This window comes from Trachypithecus francoisi, unplaced genomic scaffold, assembly GCF_009764315.1.
Source record: "Trachypithecus francoisi isolate TF-2019V2 unplaced genomic scaffold, Tfra_2.0 Lachesis_group10, whole genome shotgun sequence".
In the NCBI taxonomy this organism is placed as follows: domain Eukaryota; kingdom Metazoa; phylum Chordata; class Mammalia; order Primates; family Cercopithecidae; genus Trachypithecus; species Trachypithecus francoisi.
Window position 1 is genome coordinate 118,059,348 of NW_022681455.1, and position 24,473 is coordinate 118,083,820.

At 43.0% G+C, this 24,473-nt stretch overlaps 1 protein-coding gene across 2 annotated transcripts in view; it reads right to left on the reverse strand.

Moving 5' to 3' along the window:
• Nucleotides 1–16,199, reverse strand: part of ADAMTS18 (ADAM metallopeptidase with thrombospondin type 1 motif 18) — a 155,037-nt gene extending 138,838 nt beyond the window's left edge. Inside the window, exons 1-3 of one of the 2 annotated variants that reach the window (XM_033219086.1) lie at nt 15,689–16,119; nt 15,501–15,588; nt 12,389–12,705 (exon numbers count right to left, since the gene is read on the reverse strand). Coding sequence is in view for 1 of the 2 variants with exons in the window: in XM_033219085.1 (XP_033074976.1) it covers nt 12,389–12,705; nt 15,501–15,588; nt 15,689–15,778 (495 nt within the window). In the remaining variant the exon portion in view is untranslated. Of the gene's footprint in view, nt 1–12,388; nt 12,706–15,500; nt 15,589–15,688 lie in introns of both variants that reach the window. The other variant, XM_033219085.1, reaches the window with a different exon arrangement.
• Between the last annotated feature and the right edge of the window lie 8,274 nt (nt 16,200–24,473).

A 24,473-nucleotide genomic window follows, 5' to 3' on the forward strand; every position in this document is an offset into this window, starting at 1 on the left:
CTTCTCCTCTCTTTGACCTCTAGACCCAATCAAATTTAAAGACATCATGTAATTAGGTCCGACCTACCTGGAAAATCTTCCTATCTTAAATTTTACCGATTTGCAGTCATGGTAACATCTGTGAAAACTCCTTCCCAGAAATTGACTAAATACCTGGAGAAAGTGTTGGTGCACTAGGAACCAGCAATTTTGGGGGCTGTCTTAGAAGTTGACCTCGCCAGGTGCAGTGACTCATGCCTGTCATCCCAGCACTTTGGGAGGCAGATGAATCATGAGGTCAGGAATTCGAGACCAGTCCGGCCAACATGGTGAAACCCTGTCTCTACTAAAAATACAAAAAATTAGCTGGGTATGGTGGCGGCACCTGTAATCCCAACTACTCGGGAGGCCGAGGCAGAAGAATCGCTTGAACCCAGGAGGCAGAGGTTGCAGTAAGCCAACATCACGCCACTGCACTCCAGCCCGGGCAACAGTGTGACGCTCTGTCTCAAATTAAAAAAAAAAAAACAAAAGACGTTGACCTCCTACATTTTAGACACATTATCTCAATTCTCACAACACACTCCTTCGGAGCCTTTTTTTTTTTTCATCTCCACTTTACAGACGAGAAAACCAGATTCTTAGACAACTCGATAATTTCCCAAAGGTGGGTGAAGGGTACGTGGGAACTCTCTGTGTACATGTAGCAACTAGTAAGTCTAATTATTTCAAAATAATATGTCTTCAAAAAGTCATTTCTCCAAGATCACATAACTAACATTTGAACATACCATTCTGCCATGTTAAACTATGACACCACCATGTCTAAGGTGATTGCATCTCCAAAGCCCACAACATTTACCTAGCCCAGGGTTTCTCAAACTTAACTGTGCTTTAGGACTACCCTGGGGAGTCTTTAAAATAACACAGACGTTTGGGCCCCGTCCTCAGACATTCTGCTCTAATTGTTCTGGGGTGAGACCTGAGCATAAGCATCTGTGTTTTTTAAAGCTCCGTGCACTAAGAATCACCGTTCTAGACTTATGTGCTAGTCATACACACCAAGGTTAAACATGTAATATTAAACAGACATTACTAGTTGTTTCACACACAAAAGAAACTTTTTACAAGTTTAGAATTCATCCTACTTCAATGCATGTTACTGGAAAACAATGACAAAAGCAAAACCCTGTGACAAGATGTAGAGATATTCATTAGCATATTTAAAGAATGAAAGTGCATTGTGGTAATTTTTTTTCCATTATGTCTCTTCACAGCATAAAACAGACTTAGACTCAATAATTAAGGCAGGAGGAAAAAAAGACTGCATGCAGTATTTACCCACAGAAAATTAATTTTGAGTAACACTTCATTGACCTCCTAGAAGAGGCAAAGTTAAATAGAAAAAGGAGATGAGGAATTGCAAAATCACAGGGTGAACCCATAGACACTAAAAAGTACTCTGTTGCAGGAGAACTCGGTAAATCAGCAGAAAGATAATCTCCTTTTACCAGCTTATCTCAATCCCTTTCAAGTGCCGTCTCTCAAATAAGGGTGTGCACATAGCTGACTTGTAGTAAATTAGAGATGTGCACTATATAATTTATATTTGAAAGCATGCCCCCTTGACTTGTAGTGGTAATAAGGGCAGATAAAGTATTCCCAAGCTCAGCAGCATGAATAAGCAATCAAAGGAATTCAACTGAAAACGAAATCCTTAGATACATCAAAAGCATCCCTTCAGGAGAGGTGAGCTTGCTGTCCAGACAGAACACTCTCACCAGACTTGTATTATGCTATTTGAGTGTATTTTGCCCTGTAATTGGATAGAAACCCGTGGGAACGGGCTTTCATGGGAAAAACTTGATGTGACTGAAGAGGAACTCCTGGGTTTGTTCACAGAGATATGTACAAAGTCCAAGCAAATGTTTTTGGTCATGAAAGCCTTAGTGCTACCATTAGACCTGTTTATATTTAGACTTCAGATATTTATCAGTACCACTTTCTCTTAAACTGTTTATTGCTGATGGTGGGAAACCATGCAATTACACCAACATATAGGGTCTGCTGGAGAGAACTACTCTAAACCACTGCCCTAGGCTCATGGAAAACAAGGATGAAATGAGTTCTCGGTAACTTTGCATGTTACAAAAGCAAGGTATTAATGATGGTGATACTGGGTGACTAACGTCAATATTGGCAAGCCATATCTGGCTATAGCTGACGTCCCATATGTATTTGACGTGTCAGCTTTTCACAAAGTAGGTCTCTCTCTCCCTACCCTCCTCATAAAACATACAATTGCATGCAACTAAGAAGAGTCATCTATCTCCATGTTATTTTCAGCAGCATCACCAACAAAATCCTGGAAATAAACATTAATCAGAAGAAAACAAATATGCAGGAATTAAAAGAATAAGATAGATCTATGGGTAGTAATAAAAAAAAACCTTCAAAATACACATTGTTTTTAAGTGATCCCTCTTCCCCCGCCAAAAAAGATGTTTGGCTAATGCAATTTGTGTACGTTTTAACCACACACACAACTTCCAGAAATAATAAGCTCTGAGTTCATGAAGAGTGTCCAGCTGAAAACTGTGCAGCCTTCAGTTTGCTATGCATCATTCCAGACCTGCTTCTGTGCATTAATTCACAGATCAATCCATAAATAAAAATATGGTTTAGTCTTGTTTGGATACAGAGACAAACTTAGTGTGGTCCTCTGAGGCTTGCAGATAAGTGAGAAACCATATAAAGCTCTCAGCCCCACATACTTCTTCTCAGGTATTATATAGGGTCCAGCTGTGGAGTTATTGCTGAATAAGTCACAGGAGACGCCAGGTACCCAAGGAAGTGATGAAATCCTCATCTAAGGTGGCCGCACATGCAGAAGGAAGCCAGGCAGAAGCAAGAAGAGCCGAGAGAAAGAAAACAGTGGAGATATCATTGGATAGCTTGGATCTAGCCTTGCTGAAAGCTAGCCAATCCTAGTACAAGGGAGGAAGGAAGAGATGCAGGGAGATGGGGGAGGGAGGGAAAAAGAGAGAAGGGTGAAAGAAAAAGAGGAAGGAAGGGAGGGACAAAGAAAGGAGGGAGGTGGGGACGCAGGAAAAGAAGAAAGGAGAGAAAAAAGGAGAAGGGAAGAAAGGAAAGAAGAAAGAAAAGAGGGAGGGATAGAGGAAGGAAAGGATGAATTAGGAAGATTATTCCAGCCAAAAAGAATGCATATTTTGTATGTTTAACATAGCCTGAGATGGAGTTTTCTACTTACAACTGAAAGTCTTATAATATATAAATAAGAACAAACTCTACATTTTGATTCACACTAGCCACCCCACTTCCCTCCTTAGAATACCTATCAGAGCATGCTAGTCTGTGCATTGACAGTCTCACTTACATAGTGTGATGCTTTCCACAAAGCAAAACCAACTCTCCCAGACAGGTTCAGACAGTCCCTTTTCCACTGAAGGTCCTGTTCAGACACCTTGAGGACAATGACTCTGAGTTCCCCATTTGTGAAGCTTCTCTTTCCTTTATTAAACTTGAATCCCTAGGCTCCACCCAGGACCTACTGAATTTTCACAGGTGGAACCTATACATATATATTTTTTTCAAGTGCTCAGGTCCTCTTAAAGTGCCTTACTAAAAAGACTGCTACACCTCAGACATTAACTACTTATAATGCCAACTCACAGTTAAATATTCTAAAGTCCTCCCTTTGTATTTTAGCTGAATCTCTTCTCAATGGCCGGAGTGCTTAATAAATATTAACTGTTGTGTTTTTATCTAGGCTGAAACTCTTTTCTGCCTGTGGGTTGTAAGAACTGTCAGTAGTCAATTCCGAAAAGTCCTTTGCAGAGGAAGGTCTGCAATAATGATAATTAGTACTATATCATTATCACAACTCATATTATTACTATGTGCCAGGTAATGATATTGGTTGTGGTAATGATATAGTAATAATATCATTGTAACTATGCACATAGAATATTTTTCTTTCAATTAAGCATCCATAGTCCTCATGGGAGAAGTCCTATCATTATCCCCAACTTATCACTGAAGAAATAAAGCATAGCCAGGGTAAAGAGTTTTCCCTGTGTTATGTAGCTAGCAAAGACAAGAGATGGAACTTCAGAGTCTCAGCCCAAAGACATTACACTATGCTGCTTTGTCATACACGCATTGATGCCAATCATTATCTATTTGTTGATACCCCTCTTTGATTCTTTTTTTCTCATTTTATGTCTTCAGTTTATAAAGTAGCGGTTACTTTCCCCTCCCACAAGATCTCCAAACATTCCTGCAAGGAGAACTGCCAGTATCAAAGTGTTCATTTCCTGTTCTGACAGGGCTGAACTTTAAAAGGCCTTAAGGCAAGACGGGGTGGAAGCTGGTAAAGAGAGAGAGAGGGGTTGGGTGAGGTGGCTCACGCCTGTAATCCCAGCACTTTGGGAGGTCGAGACGGGTGGATTACGAGGTCAGGAGATCGATACCATCCTGGCTAACATGGTGAAACCCCATATCTACTAAAAATACAAAAATTAGCTGGCCCTGGTGGTGGGTGCCTGTAGTCTCAGCTACTCGGGAGGTTGAGGCAGGAGAATGGCGCAAACTCGGGAGGCAGAGCTTGCAGTGAGCCGAGATCATACCACTGCACTCCAGCCTCGGCGACAGAGCAAGACTCCATCTCAAAAAAAAAAAAAAAAACAACAACAACAACAACAGAGAGAGAGAGAAAGAGAGACTATGTGTGTATGTTGTGGGTGAGTTGTTCAATGGCCATTTCCTTCCCAGACCTTCTCCTAGTTCAAAGTTAAGACTAATCAAGCACGGAGCTTCCACCGAGTACCAAGCTCAGCACTCATAAATCTTCACAGTCTTATGGGAGAAACAGAGGATTACCATTCCCGCTCTACAGATGGGAAAACCAAGGCCCAGAGACATGAAGGAAGCCCAATACTTACAACACAGGACTTGGGGAGCCTGATGCCTTAGTGGCTATACCCAAAAAGGCAGCCAGGCCGGGTGCAGTGGCTCAAGCCTGTAATCCCAGCACTTTGGGAGGCCGAGGCGGGCGGATCACCTAAGGTCGGGAGTTCAAGACCAGCCTGACCAACATGGAGAAATCCCGTTTCTACTAAAAATACAAAATTAGCTGGACATGGCGGCACTTGCCTGTAATCCTAGCTACTGGGCAAGCTGAGGCAGGAGAATTGCTTGACCCCGCGAGGCGGAGCTTGCAGTGAGCCGAGATCACGCCACTGCACTCTAGCGTGGGCAATAAGAGCAAAACTCTGTCTCAAAAAAAAAAAAAAAAGGCAGGCAGCATAGGCAGGAAGGACTGGCCTTTCAGCCTCCCATGTGAGACCCCTCAAACTGGCCTTAGTCACCTTGGGGTCCTGCTCTCTGGCAAGAACCTTGGCTATTCTTTTTAAAAAGGAGTCTGATCTGGCATTTTGCTACAAGTTTCTTATGAGCAAATAATTCTCTTCACAAATCATGTCTTAAGAGGAGAAAAGCCAAAACAAAACAAAAACTTTTTACCCTTTCTTAATGAATTGAGTAATTGCCTAAGAAAACATCACTGATTTCAGTTAGCCTGTCTCACAAAACACGTAAATACAACTCAGTGTAATCCTTAACTTCACGTGATCCTCTCAAGTGACCGAAAAGCTCCAAGGGGGTATACGTAATTCAACAAACCCCTACTAACTAACAAGGCTCTCCAAAGCAGCCGAGCCTAGTTTCTTTCTGCCCGCCATGGATGAAGGTCATTCAACTTCAGCCCTTTTATGAATGGAAATCAGCTTTTGTAAAGACTGTTTGGCAGGCAGTGACCAGCAACAGACAACTCAATGACTGAGCTTTCTGAGTCATAAAGTACTTTTGAAAGGGGGAGATCAAAGTGTCCCTACCGCCTATTGAAATCCAGTTGCTTCCAAAGTTCTGCAAGAACCCAGGCTCTCTGGAGAATGGGTCACTGCAGTTGTAGTCTAAAAAAGGCCACCACTAAAAAAAGATACAATGGGGACGTTAGGGCAGCCAGCCATGGGGGAGAAACGCCACTTACGGTTTAATTGTTGGGGACAAAGAAAAGAGAAACGAGGGGAAACCGAGTGACAAAATTGGATGATGCATCAGGAATTGAGGCTAGAGGGGGTTCTCATGGCAGCCTTGATCATGGTACATACTCCACTCAGAGTGGCAGATGCAGTGCTAAGGCTGGATAGTAATCAGACACCAAGCAGAAGATCCAAGAGAAACAGCAAAGCAGTCCACTACTCTTGCCAGCTGGGCCTTCACTGAAGTTATGCATCAATGGTAAACTCACCCATGTATTACAAAGCTGAGCAGAAATGCAATATGAGTGACAGTTTTTGCATGTATTTTCATTCAATCTTCACATGAAGAATGGAGCTTGGTTTAGAATTTCTTAAGCAAGGGGTGCATTTCCACAACAGGAACACATGTCAGGTACAAGTACAAATAATCTCAGACTTAGGAACTGCTGTTTTAGGGTGAACCACAGAACACTGGTACAAGGTGTTGATGGAAGTGTGACTCAAAAAGAGGAGGAGTGGGCCGGACACAGTGACTCACACCTGTAATTCCAGCACTTTGGGAGGCTGAGGCAGGTGGATCACCTGAGGTCAGGAGTTCAAGACCAGCATGGCCAACATGCTGAAGCCCCATCTCTACTAAAAATACCAAAAAAATTAGGTGGGCGTGGTGGTGGGTGCCTGTAATCCCAGTTGCTTGGGAGGCTGGGGAAGGAGAATCGCTTGAATCTGGGAGACAGAGGTTGCAGTGAGCCAAGATCATGTCACTGCACTCCAGCCTGGGCAACAGAGCGAGAATCCATCTCAAAAAAAAAAAGGAGGGGAGGGATGGGGAGGAGTGGTCAAATTAGTATGGAAATCCCACCTTTTGGCACTTGGCAATGAATATTAGTGCATTAAAACGTATGAAATATGTTAAAGTTGTTTAGCTTCCTTTAAATCACTAAATTTTCCCTAACTTGTATGACCATAAAGCACTTATTCCTGGAGCATCTCTTAACAGATAAAAATTAATACATAATATTATAGTATCTCTTCTGGGAACCATTGCATTGATGTTTTTCATGTTACCACCAGACTGTGAAGAGATGCTCCTTGGGGGAAAAAAAAAAAATTCACTGACCAAAGAAGTTAGGGAAACTCTAGGTATGAACAGAGTTAAACAGGTGTCTTTAATATAAGACATTTCTGACTTGTTAATATGCTAATATGCATTGTATAGCTCAGAGAGGTGGCATTTTGGCAATAACTTGACCAGCTCCCCACTTTTCTAAAACCACACTCTGTAAACTCCTTGTTCCAGGGTTGAGTCACAGCTTGGTTCACAGTAAAAACTGCAGTTTCCGGGTCTAAAAGTATTGCTCCATCCTCTCCCCTAGACTGTAACCTCTACAGCCTGGATCTAACATCCATCTTGTTGGCAAGCTTCATTCACCATACTCTCAACAGTGTCTGACACACTAGAGGCTAATAGTTGTCGAATGAAAAAAGGATGGGGGGTGGGGGGTGGTGGCTCAAGCCTGGTAATCCCAGCACTTTGGGAGGCTGAGGCAGGAAGATTGCTTGAGTCCAAAAGTTCGAGGCCAGCCTGGGCAACATGGAAAACCTCGCCTCTACAAAAATTGGCTGGGTGTGGTGGTACGTGCCTGTAGTCCCAGCTACTTGGGGGGCTGAGTTGGGAGGATTGCTTAAGCCTGGGAAGTTGAGGTTCCAGTGAGCCATGATGATACCAATGTACTCAAGCCCAGATGACAGAGTAAGACCCTGTCTCTAAAAAATAACAACAATAAAAACAGATGAATCAATGTGTCTTTCTAACAAGTTCCAAAAATATAAGCATTTTCACTAAGTGGTTCTCAGATATTTGTATGCATCAGAATCATTTGGAGAATTAAGAATACACTTTCCTGTGCCCAGCCTCCCCGAGCTTCTGTTGTGGACAAAGAAATTCACATTTCCAACCCTTCAGGTGAAGCTCTCATAGTTGATCACACTCTGATAATCACTGTCCTGACAAAAAGGATCACTAAGACAGACTATTTTTGAGCAGCAAAATTTCTTAGAACTCTTAGTACATAGGAAGAAAGATGCAAGTTTGTTCTGTTGGAAGACAAAATTTAAAAATACAGGTAAAAATTGTAAGACTGTGGTTGAACGGCAAGATGAAGAGTCTTCAACAAGGTCATGGCTTGCTGGATATAATGACTTTCTCATCCCTGTGCTAGTCAGAGGGAGGCTGGATATAGCAGAAAAGACAGACATGGCAGATCACGATGAGATTAGGTTAATCTGTACCTCTGAGGTTCTGGGACAAAGGCTACAAATCCCAGTATCTTCACAGATTATAAAGCCACCTGGTATAGAAGACAGGGGTGACCTTTTCTAGGTTGCATGTATAAAAGCATTCAAAAATTTTAAAACTATCATCTCTAAACATAACAGTAGGCAGTATTTACTCCGGGAAATGTGCAACCCTGTTTCATGAATTATTCCAAGTTTAAGTAACAACCACCCCAACTCTGGAATAAAGTGAGACCTATGAGTTGGCAGGGGAGGTGAGTGCATTTTAAGAAATTATTACAAATATTTTAAACAGGTTAATTCTGAATTATTAAGACAAATTCTCTGCTAGGAAAATTTTAGCTGGAGTATCTATGCATGCATGTCTGCTTATATGTACGTAGGTACATATGTATTCACTGTTATAACCATTCTACCATTTTTCACTTTCTTTGGGGACTTCTCTAGCAGTCAAGATAATGGTAGATTCCTATTAGTACTTTGTCAAATCATTTAAAGGTGGCATTGCTTTCCTAATATACACTGCATGCACATGAGAAAATTGCTACCACATCCAAAAGGATCCTAAGGCCAGTGGTCTGGCCCCACTCAGAGAAACACTGATATATAAATCTCAGGTGAAGAAGTTTCATCTCCTAGTCTCATTCATCTCTTCTCAGTCTCTGTATTAATGGAAGAAGACTGGCTGTCTCTCCTGGCATGTTAACTTGATGAGTCTCTCCAACAAGCCTGTTAAAGGCTTGTTCCTTTTCTGAACTCCTGAATCTACTATTCTGAATCCATTATTATAGTTGCTAATTAAGTTTAGAGGAGTTTTGAACCCCTGATTAGCCAAAGAAGCTGAGCAATGTCTGTAAGAAAATGTAGGCCGGGCGCGGTGGCTCAAGCCTGTAATCACAGCACTTTGGGAGGCCGAGATGGGCGGATCACGAGGTCAGGAGATCGAGACCATCCTGGCTAACACGGTGAAACCCCGTCTCTACTAAAAATACAAAAACTAGCCAGGCGAGGTGGCAGGCGCCTGTAGTCCCAGCTACTCGGGAGGCTGAGGCAGGAGAATGGTGTAAACCCGGGAGGCGGAGCTTGCAGTGAGCTGAGATTCGGCCACTGCACTCCAGTCCGGGCGACAGAGCGAGACTCCGCCTCAAAAAAAAAAAAAAAAAAAAGAAAATGTAAACAAAAAAATGCATTCAATTTCATTAACCATCAGAACAATGCAAACTACACCCATAATGCGGTACTACTTCACACCTATCAATCAGAACAGCTAAAATGGAAAAATAGGCAATATCAAGTGTTCAGGAGGATTTGGAGCAACTGGAACTCTCACACACTGGTGATGCGAGTTTACATTAGCACAACCACTTTGAAAAGCTGCTTGTCAGTGCTCATTAAAGCTGAACATATACAGGTTGAGCACCTCAATCCAAAAATTTGAAACCTGAAATGCTCCAAAATCTGAAACTTTTGAGTACTGATATGACACCCAAAGAAAATGCTTATTGGAGCATTTCAGATTTTTGCATTAGAGATGCTCAACCAGAATATATTCTGCAAATATTCCAAAATCCTCCCCAAATTGAAAATCCACAACACTTCTGGTCCCGAACATTTCAGATATGAAATACTCAATTTATACATACTGTGCCTCAACAACTTTATTCTTAGGCATGTGTCCAACAGAATGTGTCCATAAGTTCATCAAAATGCATATACAAGAATGTTCAGTCATACTAGCCCCAAACTGTTGGTAGGGGTGTAAATTAGTTCAACCATTGTGGAAAGGAGTATGGCAATTTTTTGAAGAGCTAAAAGCAGAACTACCATTCGACCCAGCAATCCCATTACTAGGTATGGGAGGAACAGAAACCATTCTAACATAAAGACACATGCATGTGAATGTTTATTGCTGCACTATTCACAATAGCAAATACATGGAATCAACCTAAATGCCCACCAATGATGGACTGGATGAAGAAAATGTGGTACACAGACACCATGGAATACTATGCAGCCATAAAAATAAATGAGATCAGGTCTTTTGCAGGAACATGGATGGAGAGGAAGGCTATTATCATTAGCAAACTAACGCAGGAACAGAAATTCAAATTGCACGTTCTCACTTATAAGTGGGAGCTAAATGATGAGAACTCATGAACACAAAGAAGGGAACAACAGACACTGTGGTCTACTTGGGGGTGGAGGGTGGTAGAAGAGAGAGCAATAGAAAAGATAACCATTGGGTACTGGGCTTAATATCTGGGTGATGAAATAATCTGTACAACAAACCCCTGTGACACGAGTTCACCTATGTAACAAACCTTCACTTATACCCCTGAACCTAAAAGTTTTTTAAAAAAATGGATAAAAGCATTGTGAAATCTTCATACAGAAAAATTTATGATTCTACTCATGTAAAATTTTGATAATATTAATCTATTACCATGAGATTATTAATATGAGATAACTGATCAGATTTCCCATCATTCACAGAGTGGAGTCCTGAGAGTGCTAAACATGAAGAGGCTAAGTGTTGCTGAAAATGGAACACCTATAGGGCAATTATCCCTGCCAGGAACTGCTATAGCACTTTCCACATAAGAAGTCATTGAATCCCCACTGCCCTGTGATGTAAACTCTTGTTATTCCCATCTTAGAAATAAAGAAACTAAGGCATAGTTAACTCTACTTAACACGGAGTTAAATAATGAGTCCAAGGTCCTACGAGTAAATGCTGGTGTGAGAATCAGAACCTGGGCAGACTGGTTTTAACTACTGGTATGTGGAATGAGATAGTTTAAGCCAATATGGTGGGTTGTGTAAACTCCTCCTTTAGGATACTGGAATAGACAGAAGAAAGAGAAATACAGAGAGGATGCTAAATAAAGACCAGGAGATCTGCCACAAACAAACAAACAAACAAACAAACCGAAAACCAAGATACAGTCGTGTGTGCATACACAGGGGCACGTAACCACGTTATAATATGTAGGTCATTGGTGAGCCACGTTCATCATTTTAAATAGACCAAAGAAAGAATACCATGATTGTGGTTGTAAAGAGAGGTTTTAGCTAAACTTCAGGCCAAAATAGGGGGAAAAAATTTAAAAAGTAACTGAAAGTTTCAACTAATGAAGAACATGGGAGTCCTCATTCACCCGCACCCAAGCCACATCTTGCTTTGTGCCATGATGTACCATGTACATTACTAACTACATTCTCAGCTGGGTTTTCTCACATTTTCCTTCTTCTGGCCATGCCAGAGCATAATTGCCATGTGTCTCAACACATACCAACTCTTCTGTCAATTCAGGACACTTCTCAATCACAGCACAGAATGAAATCAACCCAGAACAACATTTACCACCTCGTATATTTGATTGAATCCTGAGAAGAGTATCATTTACAATGATATTCTTGGCCTGGTGCTTAGCAGATGAGGATTACATAGGCAGGAAATAACGCTTGTCCCAAATGCTTTTAAAAGGTTCTGCTTCCCTGGATGCCACATTGAATCCTGCCAGCCCAGGAACACAGCACACCACATTCTAAAAGGATGTCTTATGTGAGCAGGACACCAGCAACAGATTAGTTCAAAGAAAACAAAGGGCCTCCCTTCAGCAGAGTGAAGGTTGATCTTACCAGGGCTGCTGAATGCAATTTTGCATTGAAATACAGTTTTCCCATTTCAAAGCCATGTAGACGCATGCAGCTTGTTAGATTTATAGAATGCCTGGTCTCCCAGGACATTACAAAGCGAATGGCATCCATCAAGTTAATTTCCTTGGGGATCATCTCAAACATGGAGAATGAAAAGTCCCAGACCATTAAACATCAAAAGAATGTTCTAAATGGTAATTAAAGTTCTATTATATTTTCTTTTTCTGGGAGCAGATTAGATTAATTCAATTGAGAATATTAGAAGTGTCAAGGCTGACAGTGTGAATGTGTGGAGTTGGCTGGAAGAGCACTTATATTGCAGACATCTGTTCACTCAAGTTACACAAAACACGAGAGAGGGAGCTCAGCTCAGACTGGGGTGAACTTACCAAGCCAGCACACGTAGACACAGCGACAGAGGAGGAACTGTCATTTCTGATAAATCCCTGATAGAAGCATTGCTGCACCTCGGGTTTCTGAGTCTCTGAAGCACCATCTTTTCCAAGTACCTGGACAATAAAGTGACTGCTCAAAATCGCCGAGGGCTTAAGTTCTAAGTGCAGTTCCTGTCCAAATGCTGAAAATCGGTAGTGCAGGGAGCTTCTGGCATTCTGCGCCGATCGCTTTTTCCTGCCGTTGTGCAAAATGTCGTGTGAAATATATGACCCGGCTGAGTCTACTTCCACTGGTGTGACAAAGACATAATCTGCAATGGGAAAAGTTTAGCTGTCAGCACCCAGAGCCCACAATTCCAAATGGTCACTTTCCAGCAGGCTGGCAAAGAGCAACACAAAACTCAAAGATATCTTTGTTCCTGTCGCCTTGCACCTAGATCAAATACAATTCAGAGCAGCACAGGAAGCAGAAGACCTGCCTCTACAATTAACTCTGCCACAGTCATTTCTATAGGTGCCCGAAAGCCAATCATGATTTTCATGAATTTCATGGATGTCCGTGGAAAAATGTAACGCCTCTCATCTGGAGAGAGATTTAGAATGTTCTTTTGATGTTTAATGGTCTGGATCTTTTAATATATTGGCCACAGAGTCATGCATATATATAAAATTTAATTTTTTGGAAGATAAAGTTAATGAATATAAAACTACAAAATCAGGAATTTTTCTTCAAGGAGGTTACTTTATCTGTGCTTAAACTGAATCGGGAGCATTTTGGCAGAGGCAGAGTTTACACTTCAAGTCCTAACTCACAGTGTGGGATAGCTTCAGATGATATTTCAGATCATTAACAAGCAAGAGCATTTTCATATTTCCAATATTATTTGTGAAAAGAAAACTCTGGTACTTGTATCACTCTTAGCATTTTACTGTGAGCTTTCACAGGGATGATCCCATTTAATTGTAAGCATAAAATACAGCACATGCATAAAAATGCCTCAAAATTGTCAGAACCCTCCTATATAGTCTGATGTATAAAATTACTCAGGCATGTTGGTGGGGGAGTGGCATATCAGGGGATACCTGGAAAGGCATGTTTAAAACTACATTCACCATTGCTCCCCAGAGCAGCACTAATTGCTGAATGTTCCAAAGAGGAGGAGCTAAAACACAATTTGCTATTTGAAAAGCAAAGCCAGCACAGTGTTTTCTTTCACCAAACATTGAAGCTGAAAAGCATCATCCCACAAAATGATTTGGAATATGCCCTCTGCACATTAAAAACACTCCACATTTCCACTTCCGAGGCACAGAATGGGAAACTACTTTGGAAAGTGTTTAGAAAGATGTTGAACAACGATGAGGTGTGTTTGAGTCACTTGGGTCCCCGGTTGCTGGAGGAGGAAAAGGAAGAATTTTCCTTTCTCTTAAACAGTCAACAACCTTCCCCTTCCTCCAAAACAAACAAACAAACAAACAAAGGAAAAGTGGAGCCCCGGTAGCTACCAAGGATCAATGAGTGATGGCCTAATTAGGTTCACATTAAAAAAAAAAATTCTCCCCAATAGACAATAATTTTCTTCTGTTTATGAACCATCTGTCACTCTTATTCCTTGGGCAGCTTTCATTTTTATATTATGTCCTCCCACTCCCATTTTTCTTGACTTCGTCCTTTGACTAAAAATGCTATAAAATTGACACATATATTTTAAAATAATGGGGGGGGGAGTTTTTCCCTTCTCTTAACCTTGAAAATCTGAGCCAGACATACAATATTTTTCTTCTCTTAAAAATATGATATATTGCTTTAAAGGGCTTTGGCTCTTGATTATGTGCAAGTTCTTAGAGAAAGTCTACCTCCTCCTCCTGTCAAACTAAAACTTAACTATGAAAATGCTTCCTGACATATGCAGAAGTGTGTTTCTCACCGTCTTGTCCCAAATTATCTGAAACTCTGCCTGCTCTTACTTGGAAGGCTCTGTAGGAACGTTATCCAGCCAGCCTTCTATGAAATCAGCCATCAAGGTCCCCCAGACACCTGCTACCAGCTTGTTTCCAAGGGGAGAATAACAGGCTATTGGTTACATTCAGGCCTTCATGGAAGAAGGGCAGTCAGTGTCCCCTGTAAAGAGTGATCTCTGACTGATCACTTCAGGAGCTGAGAAAGCGTGAGGTCTTTACAAAGTGGTGGCTGGGTCGGACGTGGCCTCCAGCCATCTGATCCTGATATAAGAATGAGGGGTGGTTTTAGAAACTACAGCCTCTCTGTTGGACAAAAGGTGAATCCTTTCTCCATGACTCCATCCTGCCCCACTCCCCATTATGACCTCTTTACCCTGACAAGAAAAGGAGATAACCTTGCAAAACTACAATTTACAGAATTCTAAAGAATCCAGGTCTAACAGTAAGGTTTTGCGAGACGCCTTGCGTCAGGAATCAGCTGTTCTCCTGTAGCTGATGGGAAATAATCAAAACAAGGATTTCCCTCTGGGCGCCACTGGGAAGTTAATAAATGACAGAAGTGAGGGATGTTCTAGGAAATTTGTGGCTGCGCAACGTCGGAAAAGATAGATAAAGGACTCAGAGACCTCAGGTCACCTGCTTTCCTCTCTCTAAAAGCAGCCTCAGTCATCCGTGAAACAAGGGAAGCAAAAAGGAAAGAAAAAAGAAGAGAATAGAAAAGGAACAAAAGTGGAGAGAAAAATGAGGAAAGATGGAGAGAGGAAAGAGGCTCACATTCTTTCATCTCCCACTAAGAGTTAGCTTCCCCCACCAAGAGTTAGGAGAGGGAGGAAATAAGTAATTCCTTAGTTAATGTCCACCTCCCTTAGAATTTCTCACTGAAGTTTTTTTTTCTTTCTTAACAAGCCACCTGTGAAGGAGGGAGACTATTTTCTTTTATGTGACTTGCAGCTTGGGGCATTGATTCTTTTGATAAGTTCACTCCTTGCCAACCTTCCCCTCTCTCCAAACAGGAACCATTTCCAAGACAGCGCACACCTGCCAGGTTAGGGGGGTGCACTTTTCCATCTTTTCTGTTTTGGGGGGAAGGAAGGCACAAAGTGCTGCGAAAGGCCCTTCTTGGGGGTGGGGGGCAAATACGAACCATCATTTAATCCGCTGGCGCCGCTGCTGCTGTCACTGGCTAAGGCCGCGGCGACCGACGCACAGCAGAGGCAGCACAGCTGGAGCGCCTGCAAAAGAAAAGGTGACATCGCGCGTGAGGGGCGCGGTGGGGCTGGCGGCGGGCGCCCTCTGCCACCCTCTCTTGGAGCTCCGCTCGGCGGCACCTGCCTTGGCCACGCGCCCCAGTCCCGCTGGGCCCCTCGGCGGGCCCGAACCCGCGGCCGGGAGGGCGCACGCGAGCAGGAGGGCGCACTCCATGGTCAGGTGCGGGCGCGGCGGCTGCGGGTGGCCAGACGCTGCAGGCGGAGCGCACGGGCGGCGAGCATTCTCTCCGCGGCCCAGGAGCTCGGCGCCCCAGGTGCGGCTCCAGGTGAGAGCCGCCGCCGTTCACATCGCAGCGGAGGCGCGCTGGGACCTCCCCTCCTCCGGCTGCCTGCGCGCCCTCCCTTCTCCCGGCGCTGGCCTGCCGAGCTGTCCTTTGCGGCTCCCCAGGGGGTGCGGGGGACTCCCTGGGCCGGGACTGGAGCGCAAACGGCTGGGAGACTCTGTCGGTGCCTGCCCGCCCGTCTGTGAGTCTGTCTGTGTCGGTGTGAGCGTCTGAGGCTACAGGGAAAGCAGCGTCAGCTGGCTCCCCCAGCGCGCCGGAGCCGAGCGCCCGCCTCTCCACCGCGCGGTGATTGGCGACCAGCGGCTCCCGGGCTCATCCGAGCCCCCGGGCTGGTGCAAGGGCGTGGGATTCCCGGCTCCAACTCCGAGGGAGGGGGTGAAAGGGGCGGGGAGGCTGGGTGGGAGTGATGGGGAGGGAGGACCGACAGCCGTGAGAAGGAGGGGAGCGCCCAGGGTCAGGCTTGGAAAACGTAATTTAAGCGCACTGGGGAGATGAGTTCAGAAGAGGAAAGGCACAGGTGAGTGGCACGACTTCTTCGCTGCCTGTGCAGACTTCTCATTTTCAACTCTTCTGGCAAAGAGTCAAGATAGTGTCCTCGACACCTCCTAAGTGCTGGGAGCTATCCCCTGCTGTATCGCATTTGCCTCAGGCCCTACGCTTTTCAGGTGGGAATTATTCATTCCTTGATAAAGATGAGGAATAGGAGGCTCAGATGCGCACAAGATAACCTAGCTTCCCAGAGTCAGCAAATCTGAGGCAGCCCGGAGGACCAGAACAATGAGCCTGTCACTGTCTGCAGCATGTAAAAACTCATGGCACGCGGGGGCCTCCCTCCTCTCCCGGATCTCTCCCTCTCTTCTCACGGTGACCGTGCTTCCCACTCTTCGAGATTGAATCTTGGCCCCAGATACCCAAACCCACAGAAATCAGTTATAACAAACAGTGCACGCCATCACCAGGAATGTGCATCCAGTTTGCTGTGTGCCTGTTCATTTACTCAAGACATTTATTGGATCCTTTGATCCCTGTTTGCAGAGGTGAACAAAATACATTGTCACGGGCCAGTGGAAACGAATCTGATTGGATAGCTCGACAACAGTAATAGAAGCAAAATGAACACAAATACTAAAAAGGAAAATAATACTCTCCTAAATTAGATGGCAGCAGAATCTAATTTAGATGTCTATACACACACACACACACACACACACACATACATACACGTGCAAGGCATCGCTTAGGAGCTGACACTTAAATAAGGCCAGAGAGTGGATCCGTTTTACGAGGGAAGAGGGGAGTAGGATCTTGCATGTTAGGTCAGGGGGCACAGCAGAAGTGAAGGTCTCGAGGTAGTTAAGTGATTGCCACGTGAAAACTGTTACAGGCCAGAGGAAGAAGCAAATACAGCAGTTGCTGGGTCAGCTGGACCTTGTAAGCTGGAGCGAAGCACGTTGGAAGTCATTAGATTTCAATGAATGGGGGTTTGTGTATGTGTAGGAGGCAACATCATGTCCAATAAAAAAAAAAGTGAATCATTTTTTGAGAAAGGGTAGGTATTGGACGTGCTGAAGCAGGGTCAGAAACAAACCAGGCAACTGTTGCTGGCATGAAGGGGCACAATGACAGTGTCTTGCTGGGACCAGGGTACTGGCAGTGGAGGTGGATGTATTACTCTGCTCAGTCCTGTGGGTACTGAAATAGTTAACATGAGGTCCATGTCAAGCCTCGATTAAGTGATAGCTCGATACACATAGTCGGTTTTATTGAACACAACCGGGAAGAGGTAAACCCCGGCTGCAGAGGCAGAGGTGATATGTCTGCCTAAGGAACATGAGGCAAGTCCTTACAGAACATCAGTGCTAAACAAATCACTTGGGTTTCCCTACTTTATCTGTTTAAGCTCTGTGGCCCCTGTTTTATAATCTGTAAAATAGGAATCAGCATGCTACATCAAAAGGATAGCCTAAGGGGTAAGTGAATGTATTTTTCGAAGCACATTATAAGTGGACTTTAAGAAGTGATGATGGTGTATTTCTGTGATTTCATACATCCTATGTCAAACTTGAATGTAGGTCAAAATCACCTGTAATGCTAGCTTAAAAATGCAGATTTCCAGGCCACGAAGCACTGTGATTCTGACTCCATGGATTTGGTGTACGGCCCAAGTGTGCATTTGTAGTAAGCACTTTTGGGTGATTCAGATACAAGTGACTTAAGTGCTTTATGTGATTCCATGAAGAACTGGACACCATAGGAAACCAGACATCAAAGACGTGCAGTAAAACACTGCTGGAGGTCACGTCACCAAACAACAGGCTGAATAAAACAGAAGGCTGGGATCAACAACACTGTCAGCAACATCATCAGGTGAACACGGAAGGAAACTGGAGGGTAAAGGGCTTGTCCACACTCAGCTAAAAAGAACCATGGCCCTGATTTGTGTATCTCCATTAAGATACATTTGCATGAAATTATCCCTATTTCTCTGGTCCTCCTCTTTTAGGGTTAATAATATAGGTTACTCTCCATGGTCAGGGTTGAAGTCGGAGAACAACCCTTAACTATGCTCTATGCTCAATTGTGGAGTTTCTCAACCTCAGCAGTACTGAGATTTAGGCTGGATAATCATTTGTGGTAGGGGTTATCATCCTGTGCATTATAAACATAGGATGTTTAGCAGCATCTCTGGCTTCTCTCCACTAAATGCCAGTAGCAGCCCCCAAAATGCAACAAAATGTGAGGTTTCCAAATGTTTCCTGGTGGGTAAAATTCCCCTAGGTGAGAACCTGGATAAATAGTACAGATTCCCAGTCCTATTCTGTGACATTTTTTGTTGAGTGCCCATTTTGTTGGGATACTAGAGGGCTCCTCTTGAACTTAAGTAGTTTGTCCTCCACTGATTTTATAGCTCTTCTTCCACACCCCAGTCAATCTTTGCTCTCCATAGATTCAAGTCCTCCATGATTGGGTACAGAAACCAAGATTAATTTCTTACATAGTTCTAGACCTAGACGATCAAAACTTGCAGTTCCATTCATTTGTAGATGTCCAGTCTCTTTTTTAGGGCTGATAAATACTTGCAAAGCCGTAACTTCTGGGATGATTTTATACACAGTTTTCCAGGAACTGGCCCTGCAATATGTATAAATTGTCTCTAGATGGTGACAGAGAATCATGAGCCCATGGTCCAGTCTTAGACAGTTGTAAACTGCAAAGTCGCTGTTAAGTTACTTGGGAATGTCAGTCTTACCTGATTTTAAAACGATAAATCTAGGACACTACAATGGCTATCTGAAGTTTGTAATAAACCAATGCGGATACGGGGGGCAGAGCTCATTGCTGATGTGCTGTATTCTGTCATACGTAGCCCAGAATCTTCCATGTAACAGACATTCATAAGTGTTTGTAAGAGGAGCAGAGCAAGGGAGGGAGGGAGGAATGGAGGGAAAATTTGAGATAGAGATATCACACTGCTTCACTCTTAACCACTAAAAATATCCCCCCTTTCTCGTCCTTTAAAATCAATGGTACAGTTCTAGGCATTGATTTTCTTTCTTTTTCTACTGACATAAGCTTAATTAAATTAAATTATTATTATTATTATTTTTTTTTTTTTTTGCCAAATAACATTAAGATATGTGCCTCCTCCTGGACAGATCAAAAAATAAATGGCAAACCACGTTGCTTACTCACTTTCCTTTGTCCCTGGATTCATGAAGATGCACACATCCCTTCCATGGAAAGTAAGAAACATTTACTGCCTCTCCTGGTGCCGTTGACTTTCTGTGCTATAACTGACTCCTTATTTGCTCCTCTCCTTTTCTGTCAGCGAGTAGAGGGAAACTCTTCCTCCTCAAGCTGCTCAAAGTTGCATCAAACAGTGGGCTGGGTTTTACTGAACAGGTGTCTGGTACTTTCCTGTAGAAAACATTTTGATGTCCAAAGAGATAGATGTCACACATCTAAACCTAGAAGAGGGTAAAATAGAACACAAGAATTTATTTCAACACAGTAGTCAAAAGGAAAAGAAAGAGATGGAAATGGATTTACCTCCTTGAAGGCCTAAGATCTAAGGCCTACTTTCTGGTCAATGTCTCAGAAATGCAGTCCAGTTAGCAACCCAGACCTCAAAAACAATGGGGAGAAGGAGAGAGAGGAGGTGAAAGGGAAACAAAGCAGCAGGTCCTAACTTTTTTCCTTCTACAGATAACCATCCAGAAAGATAAACAGTTATATTTTGCCACACAAAGAATGAAATTCAAACAAGTGACAGGCAACAAACTTCTATTTACTTAGTATAACAATACAGGAAGCAGAACCCCTTAGTTTAAATAGTTTTGTAAATAGATCCGTCATCACACACAATTTAGCAATTACCAACTGTTCTCCTTCACCTGCTATTTATTCTTCTACTTAACTTTCTGAGGACATTGGTATCCATTTCTTCCCTTTAAAACCATGTGCTTGTCTGACTTATCTATATGATAAGGTTCTCTCTGCTCATCTCATTTTCTCTGTTCTTCGTACTCTGGCTGCATGGGCTTGCTTTCCTTGTTCTATTTTTAGTCCTTTCCCAAGCCCTACTATTAAAAGTAGCATGCTTGCCAGAGGCTGAAGAGGTAGTATTAGAACTAGACTACTAAATTCCACAAGTGAACTGGAGGCCAAGTTCTGAGCTCTCTGCATCATGAAGAGTGGAATATATACTTTGTAAAAGCTCTGGAAAATATCAGGCTCCCTGAGAAGGGCGAATAACTTTTGTTTACATGGAGTATTCTCTCCTTCTTCTCCACTATCACGAGCCCATCATGAACAAGCTCAGATGTCTGTGCTAATGATTATCAAACTCTCATCTCTAACACCGTCTTGGCCCCACTAAGCCTTTGTCCTGGAACAGCAAGGATTGGGAACTACTGCTAATGAAGAACACCCAGAACATGGTTAGAAATATACATTCTTGGGCATCCCTATAAGTATTTCCATTAAGTGGGTCAGGATTTCTGAGGTAACTATTATCACAAACCAATAATTATGACCCATAGTACTTGCACTTGAATGCCAGCAACATCTCCTAGTCAATAGGACTTAAAGCTTGTTGGATGCTTTTGACTCATTTCTTATTCATGGAGAAAGCAAAATATAGCAGAAAGAATAAAGGGATTTAAATCTGGAGATGTTGGCTGTCCTCCTGAGCTGCAAAAAGAAAATACAGATAAAAGTAGAAAAGAAATAGGAAAAATATACAGGTTCGAGTCTGAGGCCAATATTTGTCCCTTCTCCTTTGATCTTTGAAATCACCACCAGTTAAACCAAGAAATCTTTCTCCAACCCTATTTCCCCCTTTATGTTAGTCTGTGTTGCATTTCTATTTCTTTCAATGAAAGTTGTCTTAGTACTTTTACTATGTGATGTTAAACATAAAGTCTTAGCATGCCCATCTCTAACAGAGGGGAGCAATCCCTACCTCACATCCATTTATTTTCATGAGGAATGGATGAGGTAACACACATAAAGTGTCTAATGCAAATCCTCAACCACTAGTGCTCAATGAATGGTAGTGTTCTTCCTCTTTCTTAACTCTTCTTTGATTCTTACTCCTATAGCAAATCCCTTCCTAAGGCTATGAACTCTTTTGTGGAGGTGAATACTTCAGTCTGAGCCCTGCTATTTCCCATCTGATTTCACAATTGCAATTCCCGGAAACAGTGACTGGGTGAGCATAAGAAAATGATGTTCCCTTTTGCATAGGCACAAAAAAGCGACTAAAAGTTGGAAGCTATGAAAATTAGGAAAAGAGCAACCCTCTGGGCTAATAAAGTCTTGTGGGGACAGAATGAAGAAGACTGACACCTACTGGATTTCATTTTAACTCACCTCAAGGCAGGGTACAGCCATTCATCATGCCCAGCATAGGTTGCAATCTCCTTAGGCCTTTTCTCTCATTTTTTCATTTTTGTTTTTGTTTTTTTTCTTTAGAGACAGAGTTTCACTTTGTCATCCAGGCTGGAGTGCAGTGGCAGCATCTAAGCTCACTGCAACCCCTGCCTCCCAGGTTCAAGCAATTCTCATGCCCCAGCCTCCTGAGTAGCTGGGATTACAGGCACCAGCCACCACGCCCAGCTAACTTTTTGTATTTTAGTAGAGACCGGGTTTCACCATGTTGCCCAGGCTGGTCTTGAACTCCTGAACTCAGGCAATCTGCCCATCTCAGCCTCCCAAACTGCTAGGATTACAGGCATGAGCTACTGCACCCAGCCAGGCCTTTTCTCATCTTGGATTGGGAAACTAAATAGGAGCAGATTCATTCCACCTACTATGAACTGCATTACAATTTCTAAGCTACTGATTCTGCTTTGTTCTTCCTTTTACTGAGCATCCTTTCCATGAACTCACACTGTCTCTGAGGGCTCTTTCAAAAGGCTTGGCTGTGAAGGTGAAGATAAGTACATTATATCCTTCGTCAATTAACCTTCACTCCTCAACAAAATGCAATCTGGCTTCTACCCCCAGTCACATGTTCTTATAAATAAAAGTACAATACAGTTTTTGAATAAATGAATAGAAATAGAGAGATGTGGACCTTTCTCCTTTCACTCAGAGAGAACCATTAAAAATGCTAAAGAAAGAGAACGCATGCTAATCTTTAAATTGTTGTAGTGTTTGAAACTAATGACCACTGCCTCTTTTTTGAAACCCTCTTACCTCCATAGCTTCCAGGTCATTACTTTGCCTTGTTTTTCTGAGTTTCCCCCACCCCTCTTTTCAAAAAATTTTTACTAATCATTTTTTTTTTTTTTGTCCTTTTTGTCTCTTAAATATTGGGCTTCAGACTTTGGTCCTTGTCCTTCATTTTTTTCTCACAAGATAATCTGCTCTATTCCTGAGCAATGAGGGCCCATCACATCTGCTGATGAGTCCCAGATCTATTATTTCAGCCTGAATTTCTGTCCCAAGCTCTAGACTATTATTTCCAACCACTTACAGGGCATTTTTAACTAAATGCATTCAGAGGCACCTTAAACCCGACAAGGCACCACACAGGATCCTAGGCTATTCTCCATATGCCCCAAATCCCAAACTGGGAAGTTTGGGAGTCATCCTAGGATATGGGAGGTGTAAGGGGTCACCTTATCTTGCTTTCTCAATGACTCTGTTCCTCTCCATACTTATTGTAATTACCTTATTCTGGCCATTAGCATCTGCCACCCTTAAAGACTCACAAAAGGAAGTGTCTTACCCAGGCAGACTTCCCTGACTGCCCTAGCTGAGCAGACTTCCCTGACTGCCCTAGCTGAGCTAGGCTGGATTAAGTACACCTCCAAGTGTTCCCATAATAACCTACCATTCCCCCATGGTCTCGGTCATAAAAGTGAGACAGTTCAATAAGAGGCCATGACCCCCAACCCAACTAATGTTGCTGTGTCAGCTGTTTAGAGCAGGGAGATGTCATTGTCATCTTTGTTTCTAATACTAAGAACAGGGCTAGCACTTACATGCTTGATAATATGTTAAATTGAAACCTCATTGCGCAGAAAGAAAACAATCCAGGCTGTTGAAACAGGCACTTTGAACCACCCCCTAAGCCAGCCCCAACTATGGAATCTTACTACTATTCCTGCACCCCATAAGGGAGAACTTCCATGACCAAGTAGATTGCATACCTGCCTGTCAACTATGTCCAGATATTTTATTTGTTTTTATTCCTTCCCTCATTCCCCAGTTTTTCCTCATTTTCATTCCGTCTCTCACTCTCCAAAACACAGTGGTTTCTTTTTCTCCTTTCCCTTTAAACTAAACTGTACATTATTGTTGTTGTTCAAATAAGTCTAAGTGCCTTGAGACTTACCCTCACCTATTTAGCCATACAATTCCCCACCTTAGCAGATGTTCTCAACCTTGGTGCTCATTGGGCAAGTCCTGCCCCCGGAGATACTGAGCTAATGGGTCTGAATGCACGTTGGAATTCTTTTTAAAGCCCTTCGTCTCCAGGTGAATATAAGAGCCAACCAAATGAGAACCAATCATCATCTAGCCTCTCTGTGATCAGCGTGTAGTTCCCAGACCAGCAACATTGGCATCACCTGGGAGCACATTAGATATGCAAAGTCTCAGGTAACCTACTGCTTCCTGCATTGGAGCCAGGCCCCCAGGTGAGTGTGTGCCCACATTAATGTCTGAGAAATGCTGTTGCAGAGTCACGCAGAAACTTGACACTAACAGGATGCACTTGGAGAGTCCCCTGCCGTAAGTAACTTTCAGTTTGGCTGTCTACATGATGGTGAAAATAATAGTACTGTCTCACATGGATGTGGGGATCATGATCATCAGGTGAAATGCCACATTAAGCATTTGGTAAGTAATAGTCTTGTTACCACTCTGTCTCCTTTATCCCTCCGCCCGATGTGGTGGGGGTGGAGCAGAGCAAGTACACTGTTTACTCCTAGGATGCTGGCTATGAGATCCCATGAAGCACAGCTAATAGGAGGCTTGCAGATGCAGCACTCTCATCCAAATTAAACATTTCCCACTATAAGCACACAAACAGGTTGCAGCTCCCTTGACTTT